Source organism: Balaenoptera musculus, chromosome 4, assembly GCF_009873245.2.
Source record: "Balaenoptera musculus isolate JJ_BM4_2016_0621 chromosome 4, mBalMus1.pri.v3, whole genome shotgun sequence".
NCBI classification, from domain to species: Eukaryota; Metazoa; Chordata; class Mammalia; order Artiodactyla; family Balaenopteridae; genus Balaenoptera; species Balaenoptera musculus.
Window position 1 is genome coordinate 35512513 of NC_045788.1, and position 27372 is coordinate 35539884.

At 36.2% G+C, this 27372-nt stretch overlaps 1 protein-coding gene across 3 annotated transcripts; it reads right to left on the bottom strand.

The window, feature by feature from the left end:
- Positions 1–1037: 1037 nt before the first annotated feature.
- Positions 1038–25497, bottom strand: SLC33A1 (solute carrier family 33 member 1). 3 transcript variants are annotated; one of them, XM_036851064.1, is made up of 7 exons: positions 24227–25488; positions 10768–10958; positions 6647–6831; positions 6255–6372; positions 3675–3890; positions 2790–2985; positions 1038–1322 (listed from the first exon to the last, which is right to left on the bottom strand). In XM_036851064.1, exons 1-6 carry the CDS (start codon positions 24996–24998, stop codon positions 2818–2820), a joined length of 1650 nt encoding a protein of 549 aa, XP_036706959.1. In that variant the 5' UTR covers positions 24999–25488; the 3' UTR covers positions 1038–1322; positions 2790–2817. The 3 variants fall into 3 exon arrangements, with proteins under 3 accessions (XP_036706959.1, XP_036706958.1, XP_036706960.1); XM_036851063.1 differs by having other exon boundaries at positions 1038–2985; XM_036851065.1 differs by lacking the exons at positions 6255–6372; positions 10768–10958 and having other exon boundaries at positions 1038–2985; positions 24227–25497.
- Between the last annotated feature and the right edge of the window lie 1875 nt (positions 25498–27372).

Consider the following 27372-nt stretch of genomic DNA (forward strand, 5'->3'; position numbering starts at 1 on the left):
AAGGTTTAATATTTTTAAAAATAGAGAATTTGGGACTTCCCTGCCGGTCCAATGGTTAAGACTTTGAGCTCCCACTGTAGGGGAGCGCCCTACAGCTCCCACTATAGTTCCCACTGTCCCTGGTCGGGGAACTAAGATCCCACATGCTGTGCTGCATGGCCAAAAAAATAAATTTAAAAAAATTTTTTTAATAAAAATAAAAAATACAGAAATCTATTTTAGGTGTTTAACAAATTTTTTATGATTGATCAGGCAAAATTAAAATATTTACAAAGGAGTACCGCGCAGCTTGCGGGATCTTCCCCAACCAGGGATTGAAACCAGGCGACCACTGTGAAAGCCCAGAATCCTAACCACTAAGCCACCAGGGAAGTCCAAGGAGGGAGTTTTCAGTTTTAGTCTCAGCTAATCTTAGCTAATCTTATAAGAGCTTTTCAAACTCATCTTTTGATTTAAACGGGTTGCAACCAATGTGCAAATGGAAATACTGATATAAACAGATGTATATATATATATGTATTTATAAACGTATATATGTATTTATATTCAATATTAGCCAGTAAATAAATAATTCATTAACTGGAGGAGTTAATGTTCATACTTGAGGGTAGAGTTTATCAGGATCTGTCAGTAAGGAAAAACACAAAAATAGGCAGTATTTTCTAGCAGATTTACAACAAACAGATCCTCACTTTCAGGTAGATCATTTATAAGATGCCATCAGTGATCAGTGTATGCAACATTGATATTAACAAGTCATTTTTTGGCAAACCTTACAAGCATGTATCCAAATAACCAAATGACTACAATTCAAAGCAAGTGTTCATTTCTAGAGCAAGTGCAATTAATAGAATGGCTTTCACCTTACAGTTAAGGCTTAAAATACATTTTAAAACTTCAAGTCATCAATGATTTATAAACTTAAAGTACGTTTGAAAGTATGTATAATTTGTAATAATATGGGGAAAAGATAAAGGTAATTATGGCAACGTGAGCTTCTTAATCCAGAAGTTAAAAATCAAAATACATTTCACATATGAGAGTTAGTGGGTTTTCTTTATTCAAGTAAACATTTTGATTATAATACATGACAAAGGACAACACACATGACAAAGTACTGTAGTCTATGGTTTGGTATGTCTCTAGGACGATTTTCCAGGTGATTCTTCAGGATCTGACAGCGATGCCCAACACAGGGTTTCCAATGGCAATGCACGAGTTCTAGAAGCCACTGCCGCTATCTTTCTTCAGATGCTGAGTGCCATTTTCTCCCACCCATTTTATCCTCCATTACTTATAAAAACCCCACTCTAAAATTCAACCTATGTTATAAAATTAACAAAATCAAACATTAGTATGTATTTTCCCACAAAGATAATAATTATTAAATAAGAGTCAACTGATATGGGGACACATGTATAACTGATTCACTTTGTTATAAAGCAGAAACTAACACACCATTGTAAAGCAATTATACTCTAATAAAGATGTTAAAAAAAAAAAGTCAACTTAATATCTCTTTTTCTCTAACTTTTGAAGGCTTTATGTAATCTCTAAAGAGTCCGAGTACCATACAACACAAAATATGCAAAGAACCTTATTACCAGGTACACATAATATGTTGGAAATTGCTAAAGTACTCAAAAGCTTAATTCTCCTGGGATAGCAACTCTCCACTAGAAACTATAGTTTACAAACAGAAGGTTGTGTTTTAATAATAGGAAACATAGTACCTGATTCCGTATAATTGTGAGAGCTTTTCTCATTAGGACAGTGCTTAATTAAGAAATCTTTTTCCAACACATAATTTGTCAAAGGCACAAAATGTCTTTGTCTCTCTCTTCAAAACAGTTTCTAAAATTACACTATTATTCATTTAAATTTTTCTTAATCAGTAAGTTTTACTGTTTTTCTCTCAATAATAAAAAGAAAACTACTTGAAGAAAAACATTTAATTTTTATTTTCAAAACTTTGCCATGAACATACATACAACATTAAATTTGAACCACTTGTGAGCTGTCCATGTGCCATGAAGCACTTATGACAAAAAACCATATGTAAGCTTTAGGGTAAAATTAACAAGGAATCAAAATATCTTCCAAAAGGGGGGAAGGGGGAGGGGAACAAATAAATTAAAAGTCATAGTTTTCATTTTATAAAAAATAGTTTGAATAATCTTCCTATAAATCTTTAATGCTTACAAAAGCAGGAAATACATTTAAAATAGTCTTTTTAACACAGATTCATTAGCACAATGTGGTTATGGTCAGAAAAATTAAAACTAAAATGGTATTTCAGTAGTTTATATTCTCTTCTCAAGAAATTCCAGATAAAATTTAACCAATTTGCAATTCAAAATAAGATTGAACTGCCAACAAGGCCAAACTAGTTGTAGTTAGTACCTGAATATCAAGCTCTGTTCCATTTAATATATTTTACCAAACATTTTAATATAGCTCAATGATAGGTACTGATAACAATACTTGACTGCATGGTTACCGCCCATGACTACTGCATTGCAGCTTAAAACATGCTTTGGTCAGTAAATTAAAAAGACATAAATCAAATAACAAGATCAGAAAAGTTGTTTTAGTACCAATTTCCTGACCTTAAGTAAACTTTAAATACATTGACAAGGCAAGGAAAAGTATATTTAAATATACAGAGAGGTCCCTATATTTTTAACCATTTGGCATTTTATATTAATAATTTCCTGTTTAAAATAATATTTTATACTCCTGTACACTGATTATCGTAACTCTCTGAGTTAAAACTAAACTAGAGTTACCTTTCTAGAATGTCCAGTAGTGAATGCATTACTTGCTCCTTTTGCACTTCCATGAAGATGGTCCTTCATCCTGTAACTTTTTAAGTTTTGGACCAAGAAAGAACCACCAACCAAATCCAATAAAAACACAAATAATGGACTCCACATAATAACCGTCCAGTGCTGTAACACATGAGCCACCGAGTTTTTTGCAAAGCTGTAAAAATAAAATTATAATATCAATAAATACTCCACAATTTCAAAATGTAAGTATTCAGCAATTTACATGTTTCTACTTTGTGATTTAAAGGATTAATCAAAATATACTTTTGTTAAAACATTTCATTCACTCCAAGTGACAAAACAAGTTAATGTATCTTAATCTCTCTAATGCTACTAACAGTATTAAAAACAATTTTCAGCTCTTGCTGTAAACAATATTCATTTTCAAGATACAGCTTTTCATATTTGGAAATGTGAGGAAATTTCCAAGGAATTTATTCTAGAAGTGGGTTTATGTTACTTTGAAATAATTTATCAACAAACTACTAACCATTCAGTTTTACCTCCATTTGTTATATGAATAGCCAATGGAATTTTCCTTCTTCTATCATTATATACCTTAGCTATTAATCATGCATTTATTAAATGCCTAGTGTATAAGGACAATGGTACACAAGGTGAAGGAGAGAGAGACTGCTCCTCCCTTGCTGAGAAGCAACTTCAAGTGAGCTTCACTTACTGATGTGAGTGTGTTTATACCCTCAGTTATGATGGGAAAGAAAAAACTATTAGAAACTATGGGCAGATACGATTTTAAAAAGATGTAGTACTCCTAGAGGCAAAAACGAGGAAATTAATATCTTAATATTACCTTAGCATTATCTAAAATTGCAACATACTTACCTCAACAGCATCATGTGTTCGGCAATTCTGGTTTGATGCTCCTACACACTCTTTCACTGTGAGGGGATCTACCAGCCAAAGAGCTACTGTAGAAGGCCAGTTTCCTCCCAGGTTGGACACAGTATTTAAAAGGGTCATATATGTTCCGCCAATAAGTGGATCACTAACCTTCGCATTGAAAGCCATTATGGAAACATACATGCTATACAATGTAACCTACAGGGAAAATGTAAAACACCTTCAGTACAATTAGACTTTAAAAAGCTATGGTCTAAATTAAGAACATTGAAAGCATAAACCGGAAAATTAATTTTCATGACCCTTATTAATCTCCATCAACAAACATTTATTGAGCACCTACTACAAGCCAGGCTTTACGTCTGGTCATGGCAATATAAAGATGAATAAGACACAGTCCCTCTGTGCCCTTGAAGAATTTATTCTAAGCTGGGAAAATAGGGAATAAATAATTATGATGAAATGTGGTAAGTATTGAAAAAAGAAGTACATACATTGTGATATCAGGGCCTAAATATATGGGAGATTAATTTCATCACAAGTAGTCAAGGAAGGCTCAGCTGAGAATGACAGATGAGGTAGTAATGAAGGATCCATATAGTAATAAGCAAAACACTATATTTATACTATACCTAAATATATCATATGTGTGTATAGTATATATGTATTATACATAGAAGCACTCAAATATTCAAAGGGAATATGAATATATAATTATATGTATATAATTTTCTTATATATAATTCAAAATTTATGTGACAAACTGAAGAGAAAAATCTCCTTGAGAGGCAAAAAGTGCTTAAGAGGCAAGAATTAACCCTTCATTTAGGAACATGAAAACAACCCATGTTTCTAAAATAGAATTCCTTTGAATACTGTTCCATGGGATGTTCATAGAAAAAGGAGTTCCAAAGTCAAATAAGACTGAGAAACACTAAATTATACAAAATTAGACTGTAGGCCTCCTGAAAGCCTTTAGAATATAAACTCCTTAAGGGCAGGGATTCTGGCATGATTTAGTCACGCTTTTATTTAAGTACTTACAATGGTTCCTGGCATGGAATAGGTGTATTCACTTAATATTTGCTAAAGGAATGATTAAGATGCTACATAAAGAGGGGTTATGTCAGGTATCATTTCTCAAATTTACTTGGCCTTGTAATTTTTTTTACCACAAAGCATCTATCTGGTTTTCTGAGTTTCGATGACTACACTTTGGAAAATTCTCTAATGAAATCCAAAGCCAAACAAATGATTTTTGGACAACTACATCATATTTTTCTTTACTTACTCAAGAAGTGAAGCATTACTAAGCTAAACTACTTCTTTTAACTTCAATTTGGCACCTAGCATTAACTATGTGCAAAACAGAAAAAAAATTATATTTGACACCTTAGCCTCAATGTTTTTACATACAGCTAGTCAGACATGATCCACTACAGAATTCTCCTAAATGATATAAATGTATGCAAAAAATTATTGAGGTTACCTGGTAGCCATATTTTTAGGTTTCAGTTAAAAACAGTGAGGAGTTGGTAAATATAATTTTCAAAGAGTTTAAACTAGGTACTATAGAAAAATCCAAAGTGAATCTGAAACACACATTAGCAATAACTGCAACTGAGTCCCAAAGGTTACTACTGGGCATCTGCCATTTATTTGAACCATTTATTCCCAGGGAAAGAAAAACCCATTCTGCAACAGCAGCTTGGGTGAGACTATGGAAAAGTGGAGATCAGTTCTTTTGTGGATTACAAACATATTTAATAAAGAAAAAAAAGCAGATTAACACGCAGCTTCCAAAACCACAAAGAGTAAGTCATAATTTTTAATACAGGGAATTCCCTGGTGGTCCAGTGGTTAAGACTCCATGCTTTTCTGCCAAGGGCCCGGGTTCAATCGCAGGTCAGGGAGGGAAGAAAGGAAGGCAAGGAAGGAAAGGAAGGAAAGAGAGAGAGAGAGAGAGATAGAAAGAGAGAGAGAGAGATAGAAAGAAAGAGAGAGAGAGAAATGAAAGAAAGAAAGAAAGAAAGAAAGAAAGAAAGAAAGAAAGAAAGAAAGAAAGAAAGAAAGAAAGAAAGAAAGAAAGAAAATTTAATACAGAATCTAAACCAAAAACCTGGGACCTATAATCTAGAAGCTGTCATTATTTCTCAATACTTTCAGAAAAAAGAAAATATAGGGACTAGAAGAAGGAAAGAATCCAAATCTAGGGATGAACTGAGGGATACTTAGCAAGGGTAGAATTCCTAACTAACTTTGGAATAAATCCTGAAATGTAACAAATATTTGTAGAATGAACAAAAGAAAAAAAAATGAAGTGAATGAAGAAGAAACTCTCTTTCCATGAATAAAACTCATTAAAATAAAACCCCAAAAATAAAAATATTTTTTAAAAAAATCCACAAGGTTTAAAGTTCACTGTCAAATAATTTCTTCAGAAACAGATTCATGCTTAAATCTTAAAATTTATTATCATTATTTTAAGGCAATTGTAGAAGAACTTCTTCTTTATTTTACATAAGACAGTTTATTCCCTGGGAAAAACCATGGCAAGCTTACCTGATGTAACGCATAACTGAGCAGCACTATAATATAGTAATATATAGGGAATCCCCCTTGATGTTCTACTTTAGGAGTCCACCAGACCAGTAGAGCATATTCTAATCCAAGCAATAATCTATAGAAAAAGAAAGAAAGGTGGAGCTGACTTCCATTTTAGGTTAAAAAACAGAAACAAAAACAGAAATCTGTGTGCCTACCATATGAAAGAAGCCTGTATCTAAAACCTGTTAGGAAGTTAAAAAGAGATAAAAGTGCATATAAATGATACTGAAGTTAAAAATGTTTTTCAAGCCTTTTTCCATATACACTCTATACACAGATATTAGTGATACTGATGACTGCTCCTCATTTAACCTCTCTTATTTAGTAAGGTTTCATTTCATTTTTACCTGTAGGGCATGGCTTTGTAAAATATGTTTAGTGGCTGGGGACCTGCAGTATATTTGCTGATAATCAGAGGCAATATTATTTGCAAAGGAACCATTGGAACTGCCAATAAGGCTAAATGTTCTTTGGGTACTCCCTCTTCTACCAATTTCAGTCCTGTTACTGCATCTGCTGCTGAAAAACCAATCTGCAATATAAAAACAAAAAAATATTTTAATTTGTGACTTAGGAAATATTTTCCTCCAAGCATATGTAAGTAATTTAAGAACCTCAGTCTCATTATTGACCCATGCCAGTTACAAGTAAGTATCATATTATTATATCTGGTACAACAATCAAGTTACGGAGGCACACTTTGCCCTTATGGTCTACTAACAATATGAAGTAAAAACAAGTGAAAATTCAGCACTCTTAGGAACTGTAATTTTAATTACAACTAAATTTCCATTTCAAAAAGTTCTGTATCTTACAATAAACAGTGTCCAAGTCCAAACCTACTGATTTGTATATTTTAAGTTTAAAAGAAAAGCCTTTGATTTCAAATAAATCTGGTTAAAATGAACCATCATTGCCACAAACCATACACATTTTTGATGATTTCTGACTGACAACAAAATTTCCAAAAAGTCATCTAGCTTTTCAAAATTAATTCTGAGAAAACATTATATCTAAGAGGTTGAGTTAAATGAGGGGTAAGAAAAGGTATAGTTAGATTAGTTCTTAAAAACAACAAAAACAAATAAGAATGCTAAAAGTAATGGGTAAAAGTTTGAGGTGAAATAAGATATTTAGATAGCCTCAAAGTATTTCCCCACAAATTAGTTTTTAATTACAAAAGGAAAAATAGTAACTTTGCAATGGATTAACGAGGTAATCAAGGTTAACAACAATAATTAATGGATAAAGGGACATGATATGGCTCCTGATATAATTCCCTGAAGATGTCACAGCATTATTTCTGTGACATTTCTGACATATATACACAGCACGAACCTAAACATGAAGAAACATTAGACAAACATAAATGGAAGGCCATTCTACAGAATAACTGGTCTGTCTTCTTTGAAAGTGTCCAGGTCACCACACACTACTAAGTATAAAGTAGATAACCAACAAGGACCTATTATATAGCACAGGGAACTCTACTCAATATTCTACTCTACCTATATGAGAAAAGAATCTAAAAAAGAATAAATATATTGTATATGTATAACTGAATTACTCTGCTGTACACCTGAAACAAAACATTGTAAATCAACTATATGCCAATAAAATAAAATAATAAAAATTTTTTTAAAAAGTGTTCAGGTCATGAAGGACAAAGAAAGGCTCATACTAAATAAATGCAATGTGTGATTCTGAACTGGATCCCTGACCAGGAAAAAATAAAGTTATAAAGGCTGCTCTGGGGACAACTGGTGAAATCTGGATATGCACTGTGATTAGAAAATAGTACTATATCAATTTAAATTTCCTGATTTTTTATTAAGTTGTGGCTTTGTAAGAGAAAGTCCTTGTTTTCAGGAGATACATATTTAAGGTATTTATGGATAAAGGGACACGATATGTACAAACTACTCCCAAATACTTCATAAGAAGTATGTAAAATAGCACAATTTACAGAATAAAGAAAGTGGAGCTAAATGTTAACAATCACAGAATTTTGATAAACATATATGGACATTCTTTCAACTATACAAGTAAATTTTCAGTAAGTGTGAAAATATACAAATTAAAAAAAATTTTTTTAATGATAAATATTACTTTGAATACTTTTAAATACTTTAACTTCTCGGAATGGAGCCAAAGAGCAAATTTCACATAAAAAATTAAAGGTCAGAGATATTTCATTTAAGTCCAGAAAAGAATTTCACTGATACTTAACACATTCTCTTTGTAAACATTAGATATAAAAACTGACTTCAACATTTACTCTGTCTTAAAAGTGGTACAGGAGATATTTGTAATACACATATCTAACAAAAAAACTCATATCCAGGATATATAAAAAATAAAAATTCTACAAATTTAGAAAGAAGGGTAACTCTGGATATTCAAATGGCCAATAATCATACGAGAAGATGCTCAACTTCTTTAGTCATCAGGGAAATGCAAATTATAACTATAATGAGATGCCACTACACACCCACCAGAAAGGCTGAAATTGAAAAGACGATACATGTGGTTTCAAGGCTGCGTAGTGATTAGAACTCCCTTACAGTGCTGGTGGTAGAGAAAATTGGAACAATCACTTTGGAAAACTGTTTGGCAGTATATACTATGCTTTTCTTAATGACCAGCAATTCTACTCCCAGGTATTTACCCATCAGAAATGTTCACCTATGTTCCCCAAAAGTAATTTACACGAAAGTTCATAGAAGCACTATTAATAATAGTCCAAAAGTAGAAATAACCTAAACATTTGTTGATAGAATGGATAAATTGTGGCATATTCATACAATGGAATACTATAAGCAATGAGATGAACAAACTATTGCTATAAATAACAATATGGATAAATTATACAAATATGATGTTGAGTGAAAGAGTACAAGAGCTAGACATAAGAATACATACTGGATACTCCATTTATATAAAACTCAAAAGCAGGGAAAACTAATCTATGGTGTTAAAACTTAGGAGAGATGTTATTTTTGGTGAGGTTTACTCCACAGGGGGAACATGGGATTCTAGACTCTGTATTTGAAGCAACTCCGTATACATTGCTGGTGACAGTATAATTTATTATTAAAATCTTTTAAAAACCAATTTAACAATCATATTCACGGATCCATTAATTGCTCATTTAAGAATCTATTGGAAGGAAATATTCAGAACACCAAAGAGTTACACACAAAAATATTCACTAGTGCATTTTTATAATTAAAACACATGGCAAATTAAATATACAACAATAGAAAAATGAGTACATTATGGCAAATTTATATACTGTGACAATTTATAGCTATTAAAAAGTATATTATAAAATATTATTTAATGATACAAGAATATGGAATAAGAAGACAATAACAAAATAAAAAATTCTACACAGTATGATCCAATTCCACTTTTGAAGTATTTGTGTGTATATAAATATATTAATATTAATTCTTAATTATAATTAATGTATTAATTATATATGTCAAGTTTATGTACACACATGTGCATGCACACACATACATACATAGGGGAAAAAAGGAGGCTGGAGGGAAATATACCAAAAATGTTACCAATGGTTATCTCTAAATGATATAATTAGATAATACTATTATCTTCCTTGAACCTTTTAGCATTTTCTAAAGTTGAACCTTAAGTTTAAACCTTCCTAACATTTCCTTAAAATTTAACCCTCTTTATCCTTAGAGAGGAGAAAAAACTCAGTACTTCAAAACAATGAGGCTGTAATTTTTACTTTAGGGTTATCAAAAGATAGCTGTGAAAGTGTTTATGTAGATAGGTTTAAATATAATATGAAAATCCTATAACTGATTTTATATTTTAGGATATTAATTCCAATACTAGCAATAGTTCACTATAACAAAATATACTTACCTTTCTTCTAACATAATCTCTTTAAAATGTTTCAGAACTATAAAATTAAGACATCTTAATACAGAAAACACAGAATTCTTAAAGTCACCAAAACCCCCCTTTATTTGATAGTATATTTCCTTCTAACGTTTTAAAATAATTCAATTGATTTTTAAATGGACTTCTAATACTCATACATTTCCAAATCTTTGTAAATTACATTCTAAGTAAATAATTTTAACACCTCTGACATTAAGTATATACTCATTCTAACAGTAGAGAGCTATTATTTTTTTAAGGTATTCATTTCCATTCCAAGCATTAATATCATTCATTTAAAAACTCACATTTATTAGAAGTACTTCAAATTGGCATAATTTTTTTCAAGATCTTAAGACATTTAGCTTACTTTGAAGTTATGGTCGATTTGCTATCATCACACCTTTTAAAACACATTTAATAAACAAAGTATACTAGTTTTTATTGTTAAATTCTAAAATTAGTGGAAAGGGACTTATGAAAAGGCAACAGAAGTATTCCATGATATTGGTAATTTTAACAGAATGGGGAATTTGCTTTATAAATCTCTTACCTTTGCAGTTAGAATCAGAAGGCAAAATGTCAGAACTGCAGGCATTTTTATAATTGCAAAAAGCAGCTTGTAAGTATCTGTGATCCCTTGGGTTTCTTCTTTTCCTACTGATATTTCTTTGTGTTCTTTTTTCAGAAGGGCAACTAAAGTCGTTGTTATCAAAAATACAGTTCCCCAGAAGAAAAGGAAGTCTGAAATTTAAAATGTTTTAAATCTATAATTAACCTTTGAAATAACATATCTTCATTGATACTAAATAATTCTGTACACAACTTTTCCTCAACTAAAATCTGTTAAAAAAAAAAACAAAACACATAGGGCTTGTCACGTTCAAGGCACCAGATGAGGCACAGCAGATGAATAAGACAGTCCTGTCTCTGTTAAACATAATTACATAGACCCAGAATAGACAGTGATACTTAACAAGGAAAAAGGAAAGGGTTTAGTGGGTTGAATGAAATAAAAGTTACCAAACTGTGACACCTGCTGTGTTATTTTATTCAAGGAAACTGCTTAAGGGCAGGAGATGATTTTCATATCCCGTAAGATCCATCAGTCATACTTCTTAAGCACTTAAACCATTTCAGCTCTTTATTAAATTTCGACAACTTAAGCAACAAACAGATGATCATTTACATTAGATTTTCTGCCTTTTGTTTTTAAACTGTTTTTAATCTGTTTAAGAATAACCCTCTCTTTCAATACTATGATACATAAGTAATTTTCTCATACTTGTAGATGCACAAAAAAGACACATGAAGAGTACTATTTGGGTTGTTTCAGTGAAAGATGGCTGGGCCATTAGCCCTTATTGCAAACAAATTAAGCGGAGGGAGTGAATAATGTCCTGGAAGATTCTGCATAACAGCTAAAAATAATAGTAATAATAGAGGCACCATTTCTTGAGTGCATACCACGTGCCATAAATGTGCTAAGCATCTTACATATATCATTTCCTTTACTACAATAATACAACAGGGGAAGTTATTACTAGCCCCAATCTTCAGATGAAGAAACAGGCTGAGAGGTTACATTGCCTGATGTTACATTTTAAGTCAGTGCCTCATACAACTGATTTCAAAAACCTGTGTCTCCTTAACCACCCTAAGAAATGCATCTTATTTTGTCTCTATAAAACTTTCTCCAATACCTGTATTTTATGCTACATGTAATGGAGTTGAACCTTTTTATTATTTAGTAATTCCTATAATATGTTCCTATACTTTTCATTTTCAAGACTATTACTCTATTGTTTCATGGCATTTCTAGAAATATATCTCCATGAGATATGTACTTTGTTTCATATTGAAAAGTATAAAATTTACCTTTAAATTCCTGTGTGTGTATCCTATGGTTATCCGCATGTATTATTTTTCATTATTCTAATAAAATTTATTTTAAAAAACCCAAAACTTAGTGGATAACCCTCAGTTTCTTCATCTGTAAAATAAGAGCTCCCTAGAAAATCCCAGATGTTTTCTAGCCCTAACACTCTAAAATCATATTCAGTTTTAAATGTGTTTGCTTTTTATTTTATTGCTCATGCAGCATAACTGACTGTTCATGAAGCCTAGTCATCTTTTTCCAAAAAAACGTCGACCATTCTTGAGTCAGGGTTTCCCTCTGTATTCAGTCTTGCTCGGCTGCTGTGCTGGGTCACTACGGCTTAACTCTCACTTATGATGGAGGCAGAGAGCGTCATTCATTTAGATCAACTTCCCTCATGCATAGACCAAATTCACCTTAGTATTTAAATGTTCCTTTCTTATAAGTTATTTCATTTGATTTTTGTAGTAAACACGTGAGACAGGCAAAGTAGGCATTATTACTATGCAGAGACAAGGAAAAGCTCAGAATATTTCAACCTTTGCCAAAGGTCAAATTATTAACAGGCAGAACTTTAACCTAAATCTTCTGAATTTGAGATTCATACTCCTTCCATTATTTCACAGTGCCTATATACAGACTTTTTAAAATTAATGTTGAATTAAGAATCTATTAGAATTGGCTAATTGTGTAGTCTCCACAAGCCTAACCAAAAACAAGGCTCTGCTATTCAAATTTTGCAAATTAAAGAAGCTAAACTGCTTCAAACACATACCGAAATGTGTATTCTGAGGTGAATTCTTTTCTCCATAATATGAAATTTATACAGATGGTCCCCGACTTATGAAGGCCTCACTTGAGATTTTTCAATTTTATGATGGTGTGAAAGCGATACGCATTCGGTAGAAACTGTACTTCGAATTTTGAATTTTGGTCTTTTCCCAGGCTAGCGATACTCAGTATGATCCTCTGTCATGATGCTGGGCAGCACCAGAAAGCCACAGCTTTCAGTACAGTATTCAATAAATTACATGATATTCAACACTTTACTATAAAATAGGCCTTGTGTTCGATAATTTTGCCTCACTGTGAGCTAATATAAGTGTTCTGAGCATGTTTAAGGTAGGCAAGGCTAAGCTATGATGTTTGGTATGTTAGCTGTATTAAACGCATTTTTGACTGATGATATTTTCAACTTATGCTGGATTTATCAGGACATAACCCCATGAAGAGTCGAGGAGGATCTGAAATTAATTTCAGATATCAGAAGAGAAACAGGAAACATTCCTAAATGCAAAGGTATCCATTTTAAAATGCACTAATAAATACAAATCTTATGATTAAAGTTCATTAAAATAACATGATAACATAATTTCCGGTTTATGTTAATATAGTGTTTTGGACTCTGATTCAAAAGGAACGAACAACAATTTAAGATTATTCTTATAAGTGAGGCTAATGTTCACTATTTTTACATTCTTAATTTCATCTGTGAAATGTGACAAATAATGACTTGTTTACAGAATTTCATCTACAATATTACTCTCATTGAGGAAGTTTTTGTTCATTATTTGGTTTAAACTGGCTCTTTAAGAAATCCTGAAAAACACTTTCACTGTCACCAGAAATTTCAATTAATGGTCTCTATAAAAATGTTAAGGGGTTTCCCTGGTGGCACAGTGGTTAAGAATCTGCCTGCCAATGCAGGGGACACGGGTTCGAGCCCTGGTCCAGGAAGATCCCACATGCCGTGGAGCAACTAAGCCCATGCGCCACAACTACTGAGCCTGCGCTCTAGAGCCCGCGAGCCACAACGACTGAGCCCACGTGCCACAACTACTGAAGCCCGGGGGCCTAGAGCCCGTGCTCCACAATGAGAGAAGCCACCACAATGAGAAGCCCGTGCACCGCGACAAAGAGTAGACCCCGCTCGACATAACTAGAGAAAGCCTGTGCGCAGCAACGAAGACCCAACACAGCCAAAAATAAATAAATAAAAATAATAAATTTTTTAAAAATGTTAAGTGAAAATTAAAAGTTTTCAGTTATATACTACTTTCAGCAAAGAAATTTTTTAATTTGCTTAGTATACATTCCCAATTTTTTTTTTTTTGGCTGCGCCACAAGGATTGCAGGATCTTAGCTCCCCGACCGACCAGGGATTAAACCCGTGCCCCCTGCAGTGGAAGCGTGGAGTCCTAACCACTGGACCGCCAGGGAATTCCCTATTCTCCCAATTTTAATGAACAAAATCTTCATCTGAATTTAAACTCCTTGATACCAGTACCAAGGGAAATAAGATTAAGAACAAGTTAAACAGGTCTCAGTATTGTTTGCAGATAAGATTATTTCTAATTTCTTTGTGCTTTGAGGGTAAGATAACAGTACACAAGAAAGAAGAAAGTAGTGACAATAGGTCATTCAGAGCCCTCATTCAAAGGCTTTCCATTGCTCACAGAGACTGAAGAATGAAGTAATAGCTCAGAGAGGCTTAGCCACTGCCAGAAAATATATTAAGATTTATGAATGCAATTACCATAAATACTATTATTAGACTATTGGCTATTGTTTATTAATACTGTTTGGATCCTACAGAACATCCATAGTCTGATATACCAACCACTGTAAAGATATTATTAGCAAGAATAATCTAAATATTTCATTACTAACATTTTGGTTGATTCTGATTTATATATTTTATCTGCAAAAGCATTGTGACGTATATATGTATGATCAAGATGTCAGAGCTGATGTTCAAGTTTCTTAAACATGATTTTGTGCAAAGACCTGTAAGACAAGTTAAATATTCTGAAGTGGCTACTAGATCTTACCTAATGCTCCAATGCGTGCAAAAATTAAGAGCATGTAACAATGCACCAGTAATCAAAAAGGATATAATAGCCAGCACCTGAGCTCCTATTATGCCAAAGCAAAACACAGGACAGGGCAATAACCCTCAAACTCACTCTCCAAGACAAGCATTATTATTCCTGTTTTATACTCAGTGAAAGAGAATCACAAACCAGGAAGTGCCAGAGGTGGGATTCAAACTCAGATCTGACTCTAAAACAAGAATGTTCTTCATTATACTACCCAGATGCTCAGAAACACCTACTGCAAGTAGGCTCTCTTCCTACTAAACAGATACACCTGACAAAAAGGTACTTATTGCAGCTGCAATCATGAAGTCTGGAACATAGACACTTGAGAATACTTCTTTGAACTGGTTACTTGTATTCCCCCCTCCCCACCTCCATCTCCCCATATCGTGGTATGCCATAGGGTATGCAAACCAAACATGGTCCATCTTCATAAACAGTTCATTAACTCAATAACTTAGAAAGAAACATTTTCATGAAAAACATATATTATAGAGAAGGCAAAATTTCCATGAATTTTAAAGATAAAACATTAGATTTCAAAAAAATTTCAAGGGGCTTCCCTGGTGGCGCAGTGGTTGAGAATCTGCCTGCCAATGCAGGGAACACAGGTTCGAGCCCTGGTCTGGGAAGATCCCACATGCCGCGGAGCAACTAGGCCCGTGAGCCACAACTACTGAGCCTGCGCATCTGGAGCCTGTGCTTCGCAACAAGAGAGGCCGCGATAGTGAGAGGCCCGCGCACCGTGATGAAGAGTGGCCCCCACTTGTCACAACTAGAGAAAGCCCTTGCACAGAAACGAAGACTCAACACAGCCAAAAATAAATAAACTAAAAAAAAAAAAAAATTTCAAGCTTTCAAGGCTTTGGACCAGGCCCCCAGACCCTTCGTGGTATAGGTTCATTCTCTTCCACCATCAGAAGAGGTAGAAAAATTAAGAAGCACTGTCTGATACAACCATCCTTGGCTCAGACCAGGTTCTCTCTCTAACTCTCACACTATGGAAATGAACTTTAGTCCTTCAGAAGTCGCAGGAAAACAAACTTTCAGTTTCTGTTCTAAATAACCGTCAGGCCTTCCTTTCACCTTGCTTTCAGTACAGCTTTCTCTACTTCACAAGTTAGAGCATGAAGAGAATTTAGACACCTATCGTCAGTCCACTGCTCTCACTTTCACAATGGAAGAAACTGAAATAGAAATACTATGTATCTGGCCCTGGGTCTCCAGCTAAGTCTCAGCAAGAAACAGAATTTTCTTCTATGTCACAAGTCTCTCCCTTTTAAGCATTTGCTCGAAATATCTATGCTGAGGAGCACTCCCAGAAAATTCTGTTTTGATTATAATACAATATAGTCATATCTTATTTGGGGATTAGATTTTTGAAAGACAGCATGCAATGCAAAAACTGACTAAATACAAAGCTAATTTTGAAAGCTTCCTAAGTGTTTAGTTTTCCTAACCCCTTAGGAAGGTGCCATGTTTAGATCACATACTTTTTCATTAACTCCAACAATGTCAGGTTCTCCTCTGGGGTAGAAGAAACGGTTTCTTCAATCAAGCACTAGATTAAGCAGCTGTCTGACTATCAAGATCCCTGTTGTCCCAAAACACTAGACTTAAACTCAGCCCAGGATGCAAGACTGAAGCTGAGAGGCCAACAGATTCAATGCTCCCACCTCATGCTAAATCTGGGGCCTGTATCACTGAATAGATGGAAATGAATCACTCTTTCCATTTTTTAAAATATGTTCAGGCCAAGCACAAAATCCATTTTAATTAAACATGTATGATATTATCTCTACTCTGATGCTATGATAGGAGGTTCTTGCATTCAGCTTTTGTAAAACCTACATCCTGACACCCCTAAATCACTTTTTGTAAGCTGAAAGCTGAATTCAGACTTTTATAAAACAGTTGACCGTGAGCATTCCAAACTATCACATGAAGATGCAGGGTTCATCAGAATAGCTAAAATGAAAAATAATGGTAACATGAAATGCTGGCAAGGATGCAGAGAAACTGGATCACTCACATATTGCTTGTGGGAAGATAAAATGACATAGCCACTCCAGAAAAAAATTGGGCAGTCCCTTTCAAAAGTAAAAATGCACTTAACATAAACGAGCATTTGTACTCTTGGGCATTTATCTGAAAGAAATGAAGACTTACTTTCACATAGCAATAGCCAAAAACTGGAAACTACTCAAATTGCCTTCAATGGATGAGTGGTAAAATATACTGTGGTATGTCTAACAAATGGAATATTTCTCAGCAATAAGACTGAACAAATCACTGATCCATGCAACAACTTGGATGAACCTCAAAGAAATTATTCTGAGTGAAAAGAGCCAACCTCCAAAGCATACAGACTGCATGATTTCATTTATCTAACATCTCTGAAATAACATAATTATAAAGATGGAAAACAGATTAGTGGCTGCCAGGGATTAGGGATGGAGAAGTGGAAATGGGTATAGCTGTAAAGAGGCAACACAAGAGTCTTGTGGTGATGGTACAGTTGAGTATTTTGATAGTGGTGGTGGAGGTTATATAAAGCTACACATGTGATAAAATTACATAGAGCTATACACACGCACACATAAATGAATATATGTATAACTAGTGAAATCTAAATAAGCTCTATGGATTGTACCAATGTCAATTTCTTGGTTTTGATATTGTACTATGGTTATGTAAGATTTTAACAATGGATGCTAGGGGAAGGGTGCATGGAACTTCTCTAAACATTTCTCTGCAACCTCCCGTGAATCCATAATTATTTTTAAATAAAGTTTTTTAAAACTAATGGGAAATTTAAGAATGCAAAAGTTCTACAGCTGTGCTAGGAATAAGAAATGTAGGTCTCAAATAACAAGACAATATAAAATATCTAAAAAGAAAGAAATCTTTAGGTGTTTTGAAATCATGTATTCTGTAGCCTTAACTGATGATGATTGGACTTCAGCTATCATGTGTTCAAAAGTAAAGGGAAGGGACTTCCCTGGTGGCACAGTGGTTAAGAATCAGCCTGCCAATGCAGGGGACATGGTTCAATCCCTGGTCTGGGAAGATTCCCACGTGCTGCAGAGCAACTAAGCCCATGTGCCACAATGACTAAAGCTGTGCTCTAGAACCCGCGAGCCACAACTACTGAGTCCACATGCCACGACTGCTGAAGCCAGCGCGCCTAGAGCCCATGCTCCGCAACAAAAGAAGCCACCGCAATGAGAAGCCCACACACCGCAATGAGTAGCCCCCGCATGCAGCAATGAAGACCCAATGCAGCCAAAAATAAATAAATAAATAAATAAAAGTAAAGGGAAAAAATTAAATTAAAAAAAATTTTCTTAGATAACAGCAAACCAAGAAATAGAAATTCTGTAACGGAACAAACATCTTGCTTTTTGAATATGCACCCCATCCTTAATAAATGTTTCAGCATGCACACTCACATATAAAATACATACTTGTATTGACACATACACACTACTATATATAAAATAGATAACTAATAAGAACCTACTGTATAGCACAGGGAACTCTACTCAATACTCTGTCATGGCCTATGTGGGAAAAGAATCTAAAAAAGAGTGGATATATGTATAACAGATTCACTTTGCTGTACACCTAAACCTAACACAACATTGTAAATCGACTATACCCCAATAAAAATTAAAAACAAAAATATGTATTTGTGACCTCCTATACTAAGATATACATATATATACATTTTAAGATAAAAACCCCACATTAAAAAATATGAAATAATAAAAAGAATGAAAAGGACATGTATAAAATGCAACATTTATCCAAAATTGTATTTAAAAGAACAGGTGAAATCAGGGGTTTTATATTTTTCATTTTTTAAAAAAATTAATATTTATTTATTTTTGGATGCATTGCGTCTTCGTTGCTGTGTGAGGGCTTTCTCTAATTGCGGCGAGCAGGGGCTACTCTTCGTTGCAGTGCGCGGGCTTCTCATTGCAGTGGCTTCTCCTGTTGCAGAGCATGGGCTCTAGGTGCCCGGCTCAGTAGCTGTGGCTCGCAGGCTCAGTAGTTGTGGCGCACGGACTTAATTGCTCCACGGCATGTGGGATCTTCCCGGACCAGGACTTGAACCCATGTCCCTGCTTTGGCAGGCGGATTCTTAACTGCTGTGCCACCAGAAAAGTCCCTATTTTTCATTTTTAATTTTCTAGGAGAACATCTTGTATTAGGTAAGTCTATTTTGCTTTCTCCAATTAAATTATAGTTTTCAGGAACACTATAAATGAAAGTAGGAGACTGCTTGTAATTAGTGAGGTTCTGACTGTTTTGTTGATAAATTTACATAGTAAAGGCTAATTCAACTGGCCTCCAAATAAATTTCAATAAAATTAGAAGTGAAATTCAGAGTAAGACATATGCCAAATAAAATCAAATACTTTTTTGGTTTACAGTGTATTTTGTAAATTGGCTTTTATGCACCCCATCCACAAAAGCTATTCTACAGTTCTTTACTGGACAAGGAAAGCATACAGTACCATTTCTCCTTTGCTTTGTTTTAAAAAGAAAAAAGGCTTTAAACCTTCTTTCTGGGGTATGGTCTCCAGTTTTTAATATTTAATCTCTCCTGAATCTAGCAGCCCCAGTATTCCTAGCTATCTCACTTTACTACTAGGGCCCCAACATTTGAAAAGAAGCTCACTTCTTCCTTTGTCTATACTGAGATGTGAGATCCACCAGATTTATGAACTTGTTCCATTCAAGGCAAAAATAGAGTGAAACTCAAGGACTGTATATCATACACTGTGTATGACATTTACCCAGGGATTAACTTGTAAGGTAATGGATTCCTTTTTAAAATTTTTATAAATCTTAAGTAATTATACAGTAAAACAATTTTTTGGTGTACATTTCTATGAATTTTAACACATGCATAAATTCAAATCACTATCACCATAATCAAGATACAGAACAGTTTCAACACCCCCAAAACTCCTTCATGCTATTTATTTATAGTAACCTTCTCACCCACAACCCCTAGCAACTACTGATCTGTTTTCTATCTCTATAGTTTTATCTTTTGAGAGTATAAGGGAACGTTTCAAGCCTAGATTTAGATGCTAAAGAATGTATTACAGCCTATATAAGAATAACTGATCTAGAAATGGGTCAGTTAGTTCTGCCCAAATTCTAAATAGTATTTCTAGTCACGTAAAATATATTAATGAGTACTGCTTCAGAAAGCAAGACAAAGAAATTTGTCACTAAGTCAGAATTAATGGTCCTGCTCTCTTCCTAATTCAAAGCATGAATATCATGAGTCTCCCTGGTGGTCTAGTGGTCAGAATTCAGCACTCTCTCTCTCAAAGCATAAATGTCTTAAAAATAATGTTTTTACTATTATTATCATCAGTTTGATTACCTTCATACTTAGAGCATCTGTTTTTTCAAAGCAGCATTTCATTTTTCTCTGACTTACTCCTATATGTGCAGGCCTATCTATAGATAAACAGATTCATAGCTCTAATATGTTTGGCCCTCTTCTCCACTATCAGACTATCCTGCTCCCTGTCTCAAAACCCAAATATACTGCTCCCATCCCAATCACTTCTATTCATTATTGTTACCACTGCTTCTAATTTTTTTCCCCCTTTTTTTGTCCATGCCATGCGTGTTATATGGGATCTTAGTTCCCTGACCAGGGATCGAACCTGCGCTCCGGCAGTGGAAGCACGAAGTCTTAACCCCTGGACCACCAGGGAAGTCTCTACCACTACTTCTAGAGGAGCAGGCCTCGACTACCAGTTCTCAGGCTGGATCTGGCCTAAGGACATATTTTATGATTCTAGCAAATGTTTTTAAAATGAGGAAATAAAAAGGGAATTTCCAGCTTCTCCTGAATACTATATTATATACTCCTGATATTATATCTAGCAATCCTGGGATCCTACTGCCACAAGACAACAATTTATTGGAGATGAAGCTACCTGCCTTTAAAAGGGAATGAGTTTTTCAGGTCACCACTGTCCCCTCCAATACCTACAGTCCTGCACCAACTCATCATTTTGGTTTGCAAACCTGCACTATAGACTATAAATTCCTTGCAAGCAGAGAATGTCCAGGTTTTATTCATCAAATTGTAACACCTATCACATGACCAGTACCAAACAGGCATTCAATGCTGAGTAAATGAATGACATGGGTCACTTTAAAATCAAAATAACAACACAACAACAAGAAACCCTTAGTCTGTCACTTCTGGGCATCCGGCATTCTGGGAGCATGTTGATGTGTTTTAGACATCAGCAGTCAGAGTGCTGATTTCTCTTATAGAAAAGCCCAATCAGCACATATTATATTCAGGTTTTGAGGCTTTTTTTTTTTTTGAAGTTTTTCCTAGTTTCCTACCAACTGGAGGCAAAACACCAAATAAGGAGTCAGGAAACCTAAGCTGTAGGTATATCTATCTCTACCTCTAACTAGCCAGTTGGAATTTCCTGATCAGTTTCCTCATCAATAACAATGAGGAACTGAAATATATGATCTTTTCAAGGCACAAAACTTTATGTTCTAATCTCTGTTTTCTACTGGGTTATTCTCACATTGCTTGAAGCTTAAAAGGTTATCTCTTTTTGCTGCTAAAGATCCTTGAAAACCAAGGGGGCAGGAGGAAAAAAGGCTACCTCTGAGTTAAGGACTGTTCTGTATCCCTGAAGGTACCAAAAAGCCAATCTCAGCATAATCAAGGTTTTCTTTCTAAGGGATTGTATTTTCATCCTCTCCTTCCTGTTCTAAATTTACTATTTAGATTACTGCTTTCTAGATGGCAAAAACTGTTCTTTCTCAATATATTCTATCTCTATGTATCTGTAACTCAAAACAAAGTGCTAATCACAGAACATATTTCAGAATTTTAAAAAATAATTATGCCTCTTTTTAATTTCCTCATTTTGTAAACATCTGCCTCAGTGTTTGCCTCTTCTTTTATTACCTAAGCAACTGTATTTCCTTCATGATTCTTTCTGTGCTCTCTAAATTCCTCAAAGCCACTGGTTACTCTTAGTTATACTAAGTTCCAAAACAAAAAACCTATAAATGTGATATGTACAGTCATACAAAGGAGAATGAAAATGCAGGACTCCTCAACTCTTAACTTATTAAAAAGTAAGCTATTTTTACAATTTCCTGGAGAACAAAGTTCAAATTCCAGAACAAACAGCTATTCAAAATAATAAATCAGTGTAAATAAAAATCCAGTGCCACAATTTTGATCTTCCCATAGGGGAACAGTTAATGGCATTCTCTGGAATATTTTATTAATCACTCTTATCACACTTACGAGAAAGCTCTAATTTACTTAGTAAGTTAGTTTCCATAGTCTCTTCAATCTTGATTTCTTTACTGAGACTTCCCCATGTTAAGTAACACATCACCCTATTAGCCCTTTTTGGTGATATGAACAGTCCCGGTAAAAAAGGAAAAGCAAGACACATAAAAAAGCAACGATGCATTCATTAAGTATTTGTAAGCAGAGAATTATCCATATAGCAGGAGTGGGACCCCAGAACACTCAGAGACAAATCTGTTTAGGTGCAAAGCAGTATCTCTCAACCATTTTTGGCCGTAAACCAACTGAGGAAAAGTATAACTATTATTTCATCAGTAGTAGTGGCTCACTAGCAGTTTGAGGAGGTAGAAAGGGGGTCACTTATAGGGTGTAGGGGTGTGGAGGGGGTGTATATGATTTCAGTAATACAGTTGGGAATCCCTTCCTCCCTTCCCTGAATATTATGATATAGCCCTTAAACGTCCCTCACCACACACCTTGCCCTGACATTTACCCTATTGGGAACCCCCTAGTGCTAGGAAGATGAGAGAAAGTTTAGCTGTTTAAACTTCAAGAGACAGTCACCTAAATTGATCACTACCAGAATGAAGAATTCTACTATATTCCCAGTGTTGGTCATTCCTGATATTGGTAATTTTACTGTTTCTCAGTTGTTAGGAAAGTTAAAAAACAAAACAAAACAAAACAAAAACCCTCAAAACCTTACGGGGCCTTCCGTTGTGCTCATGCAGAAAGAGGGGGAAATCTGTATAATTTACACCCTATTTCCTACGGGATAAACTTTAAACTCTTACAGCAACTAAGGAATTTGGTCGGGCTTCCCTGGTGGCGCAGTGGTTGAGAATCTGCCTACCAATGCAGGGCATACGGGTTCGACCCCTGATCTGGGAAGATCCCACATGCCGCGGAGTAACTGGGCCCGTGAGCCACAGCTACTGAGCCTGCGCATCTGGAGCCTGTGCTCCACAACAAGAGAGGCCGCGACAGTGAGAGGCCCGCGCACCGCGATGAAGAGTGGCCCCCACTTGCCGCAGCTAGAGAAAGCCCTCGCACAGAAACGAAGACCCAACACAGCCATAAATAAATAAATAAAAATTAAAAAAAAAAAAAAGAATTTGGTCAACAACCTTTAATTTGGTCACAACCTTTCTTTCAGCACCATTTTCCAAAATCAGGCCCCACAATGACTGCTTCAGGCACTTTGAACATTGTATGTACTGTCTTGTATCTTCCTGTACTTTGCTGCTTCAGTGCATTTTCACCTGGTGTTTTGTGCATTCTGGAACTCTACTTACCCACTTCATGAAATCTTGTAATTCAACAACAGCAAATGCCAAGCTTGACTCTCACAAGTTGTTCTTGTGGGCGGGAATTGGCTTTAATCATATGAGGCCCTTTGAACCATGTCACTTAGCCTGCTCATTAATGTTTGAATGAATTAACCCTGTTCCATTCACCAGAAGGCTAGATGAGGGCTCTTGGTATAAGGGTAGGGGTAGAAATGGACCAGGAAACATGGAGCTAGAAATCTCAGTCTAACAAAAAATGAAAGGAAAATTCTGAAATAAGGCTGGGCTCATGTCTTCACACTAGCCAGTCTTCTAAAAAATGTGCATCTGAGTATTATTAGGCAAGTACCAAGGTACCCCTAGACTCAGAGTTTTGTTTGCTATGACACAACAATGTTTACTGGATGGGTTGCCTTTCCCTGCTCACTTCAGAATACTGATCAGTTATGATTGCTCTAATGTAATCATTCTGGCTGAAGCTCATTTTAGTAGAACAGAAAACTTACCTCGGATTATCTCCCATAAAATGATTTCCAGTACATTAAATAATGGTTCCTTCTAACACTACACACAGTCGAAAGGATTCATAAACGTACAATAAACCTAACAGCATAATAAATTAAATACACTACCTGAAAGAGTAACGATTCCCCTGGGTTGAGGTTGAAACCGCAAGTATTTGTTACAAAAGTCGGCAGATTCAAGGGCCAAAAACAAAACATTGCCCAAAAAGTAACCGGCTGTTTGGCCCACTGAATTGCAAGTAGAAGCGTAACCCACGTTTTCCCGGGATAACATAGTTAACGCCCAACCATCCACAGCGATGTCCTGAGTAGCTGCCAGGAATTCAAACAAAAAGAATGTCACTGTGAGAGCAACCACATCGGGGGTTCTGCCATCTGTATTTCCGAGCAAATGGTCCACTTGAGTAGAGAGATATATCATGAAGAGTCCCAGTATATACTGTGTAGGGACAAGCCAAGATTTGCGACGACCGAAGTTCCTAAAGTAAACCGCATCAACCAAAGGGGCCCAGAGCAATTTGAGACTGAAGGGCCAAAAGACAAAACTGAAGAAAGCTTGATCTGTATAGCTAACATTTTTGCTCTGTAAAATGAGTGGGATGCTTCCCGCCAGGCCCAGTGGAATGCCCTGAAGCACGTAAAGAAAGAGCAACAGCAAAATGCTGCTTAATTCCGCCCGGCAGCTCCGTGGGGGTTTTGAGAAGTCACTAGCGCCGATATCCCGCAGAAGAGCTTCTTTGTCCCCTTCCCCGCCAACCAAGTCCGGATAATTATCCCAGGCGCCCGGCGGCAGAGGACCGCTCTTCATATCTAGAGAGTGGTTAAAAGTCCCTGGCCGTCGTTGCCGACTGCTGTCCTTGTGGGAGATGGTGGGTGACATATCAGAGACGATGCAGAGCCCCGTCTGTAGGAGGCCAGGGCTTAGCGTCTTGGATCCGTCTAGTCCCAGGTCCAAGGCTGTCGCTCTGGACCAGGGTCTCGATGGCTCAGGGACACGGCACGGGTTGATAAGGGCACTTCTTACAGTGGCCCGGAGTGCTGAAGGCGGGAGCCAGTCGCCCGCCGGGAGGCCCTGGCGATGCCCAGGTAGATGCCCCTTGGAGCGGCGTCAAGGAGCCTGAAGGAGCCCCCCGGGCAGCCGCGCCGGGGTCTGGGCTGGAGGAGGGGGCCGTGGTGCTGCGATGGAAACGGGCCCCTAGCTGCGGCGAGACCAAACAGCCAGTCCGCCGACCCACCGCCTGTTCTACCCGCCACCAGTGCGGCAGCCGGTACTTTCTCCACGGGACTCCAGAGATACCAGATAACTTCCTGTCTCGCGCTTCAGGAAGTGGTCCTAGTCTCAAATGAGTCCTCAGCCCGCCTCCAGAGCAAGCCAATCTGGAAACGCTCTCCTGGCCAAGTTCGGAAACAACGCTCGGTAGGAACCCGCAGCCCCAGCGGCTGGGACCTCATGGGAGGATTAATGCGGCCGCACCGTGCGGCCGGGGCGGGGCGTTGCGCGAGCTCCGGCTCTGTGAGCACATGCAGCGGCCTGGAAAGCGTGGGGTTCCGTCATTGGGCCCCTGCGGCCACGTGATGGCGGATTCCGCTAGGTCGGCCCCCACCGCCGAAGGTTAATACGGTTAATACGCCGAAGGTAATACCTTACAAGCCCGGGCGACGCTGTGAGGGCTCGTCACTAGGCTTGGGTGGGTAATACCCAAGCTCCAGGCTGGGAATTTTGTGATGCTCCTGCTTTCGTGGGCCGGGCAGAAAGAGAGGAAGGGGATTGAAGTTTACGGAATTCCCTAATCAGCCGGCAGGGGCGCTTTGTGCCCCCAAAAGGGTAAAAAAGGCCTGGCTAAAAGGTGAAGCGCGTCCCTTACAGTGCCTTCTTATTCATGGAATGAATGAAACTGCTTAAGAAGCGCTAGGTGTCTTTGTAGTCCGTTTTTCCAAAGTGGTGAAAGAAGTGTAGGGGAACTGGTGTCTGCGTAACAAACTAGTTACATTGGGTAGATTGGAATAAGACTCGTTACATCCCTCTATTTTTGAGCTATTGTTAAAGGTCTTGTAAGGGCCAAATATTAAAATTGTGTTTCATGTTAACAGGTGTGAGTTATTGAAATGACCCTGCAGAGAACTTAACCTTGAGTAACCAGTATCGTAATTTGTAATGTATAGAAAATACGTTACCTATACAAGTTACATATATACATATATCTGTATATATGTTGCTTTCCATTGGGTAATTAAATACTAAAAACAAAAACTTAAAACCTATAATTAAAGTTAGGGCGTTCCCTGGCGGTCCAGTGGTTAGGGTAGGGCCCTTTCACTGCGGTGGCCCAGGTTCAACCCCTGGTTGGAGAGCTAAGATCCCGGAAGACGCGCAGTGTGGCCAAACCACCCCCCCCAAAACAAAAAACTGTAATTAAAGTTAAACCTCACACCATTTAAAAGGTAAAACATGTTATAGCTGGCCTCTTACAAATATAAGTGCAAATGTTGAAATAACTGTTCATCTCAAAATTATTCGGAAAAAAAGATTAGCTTCCTGAAGATGGACATTAAAATTTGAATACAATATTGTATCTTGATCAATAACTCCAGAACTTGAATAGAGAGTTCTTGTATTTTATACGTGAAAGTGCCATCAAGCCTCACATTCAGTCATGAATTACCCATACTGGTTAAGGATACCACCTACATTGTTAGTTCAATGAGAAAGAAAGAAAAAGAAGTAGGAAGGGAAAGCAAGATCATTTTAGGCTTCTATTTTCTTGAACTCCCATAGCCAATTAATTGGTCACCTGTCAAACTTCTTGAAATATATCCTCATGCCCCATTTTATGAAGAGTTTCCTGGCTATTCCTAATCTCTAGAAAATGTGGTTATTCTGAACTGTTATCACTTTGCTTTAAAGCTTGCATTTATAATTTTTTTCCTGACTTCTTTCTCTAAACTCATTTATGTCAGGGCCTATGTTGTCTTCATGTTTGATTTTATAGTGGCCAATACAGTGCTGACACATGGTAGGTATCCAGTAAATATTTGTCAAGTGAATTGTGTCATAAGGTATCAGAGGCTGAATTAATAATATGGCCTTTTCAGAAATTGGCAGTATGACCAGGGATAAATTTCTTCATGTTTATTTTCAGTTTCCACATCTATCAATTGGGAATGTGCTGTATTATTTATCTTCAGCAAAGAGATGTTGAATGATTAACAAAGTCATTTAAAACAAAAATGAAGTGCTGGAGAAATGATAATGA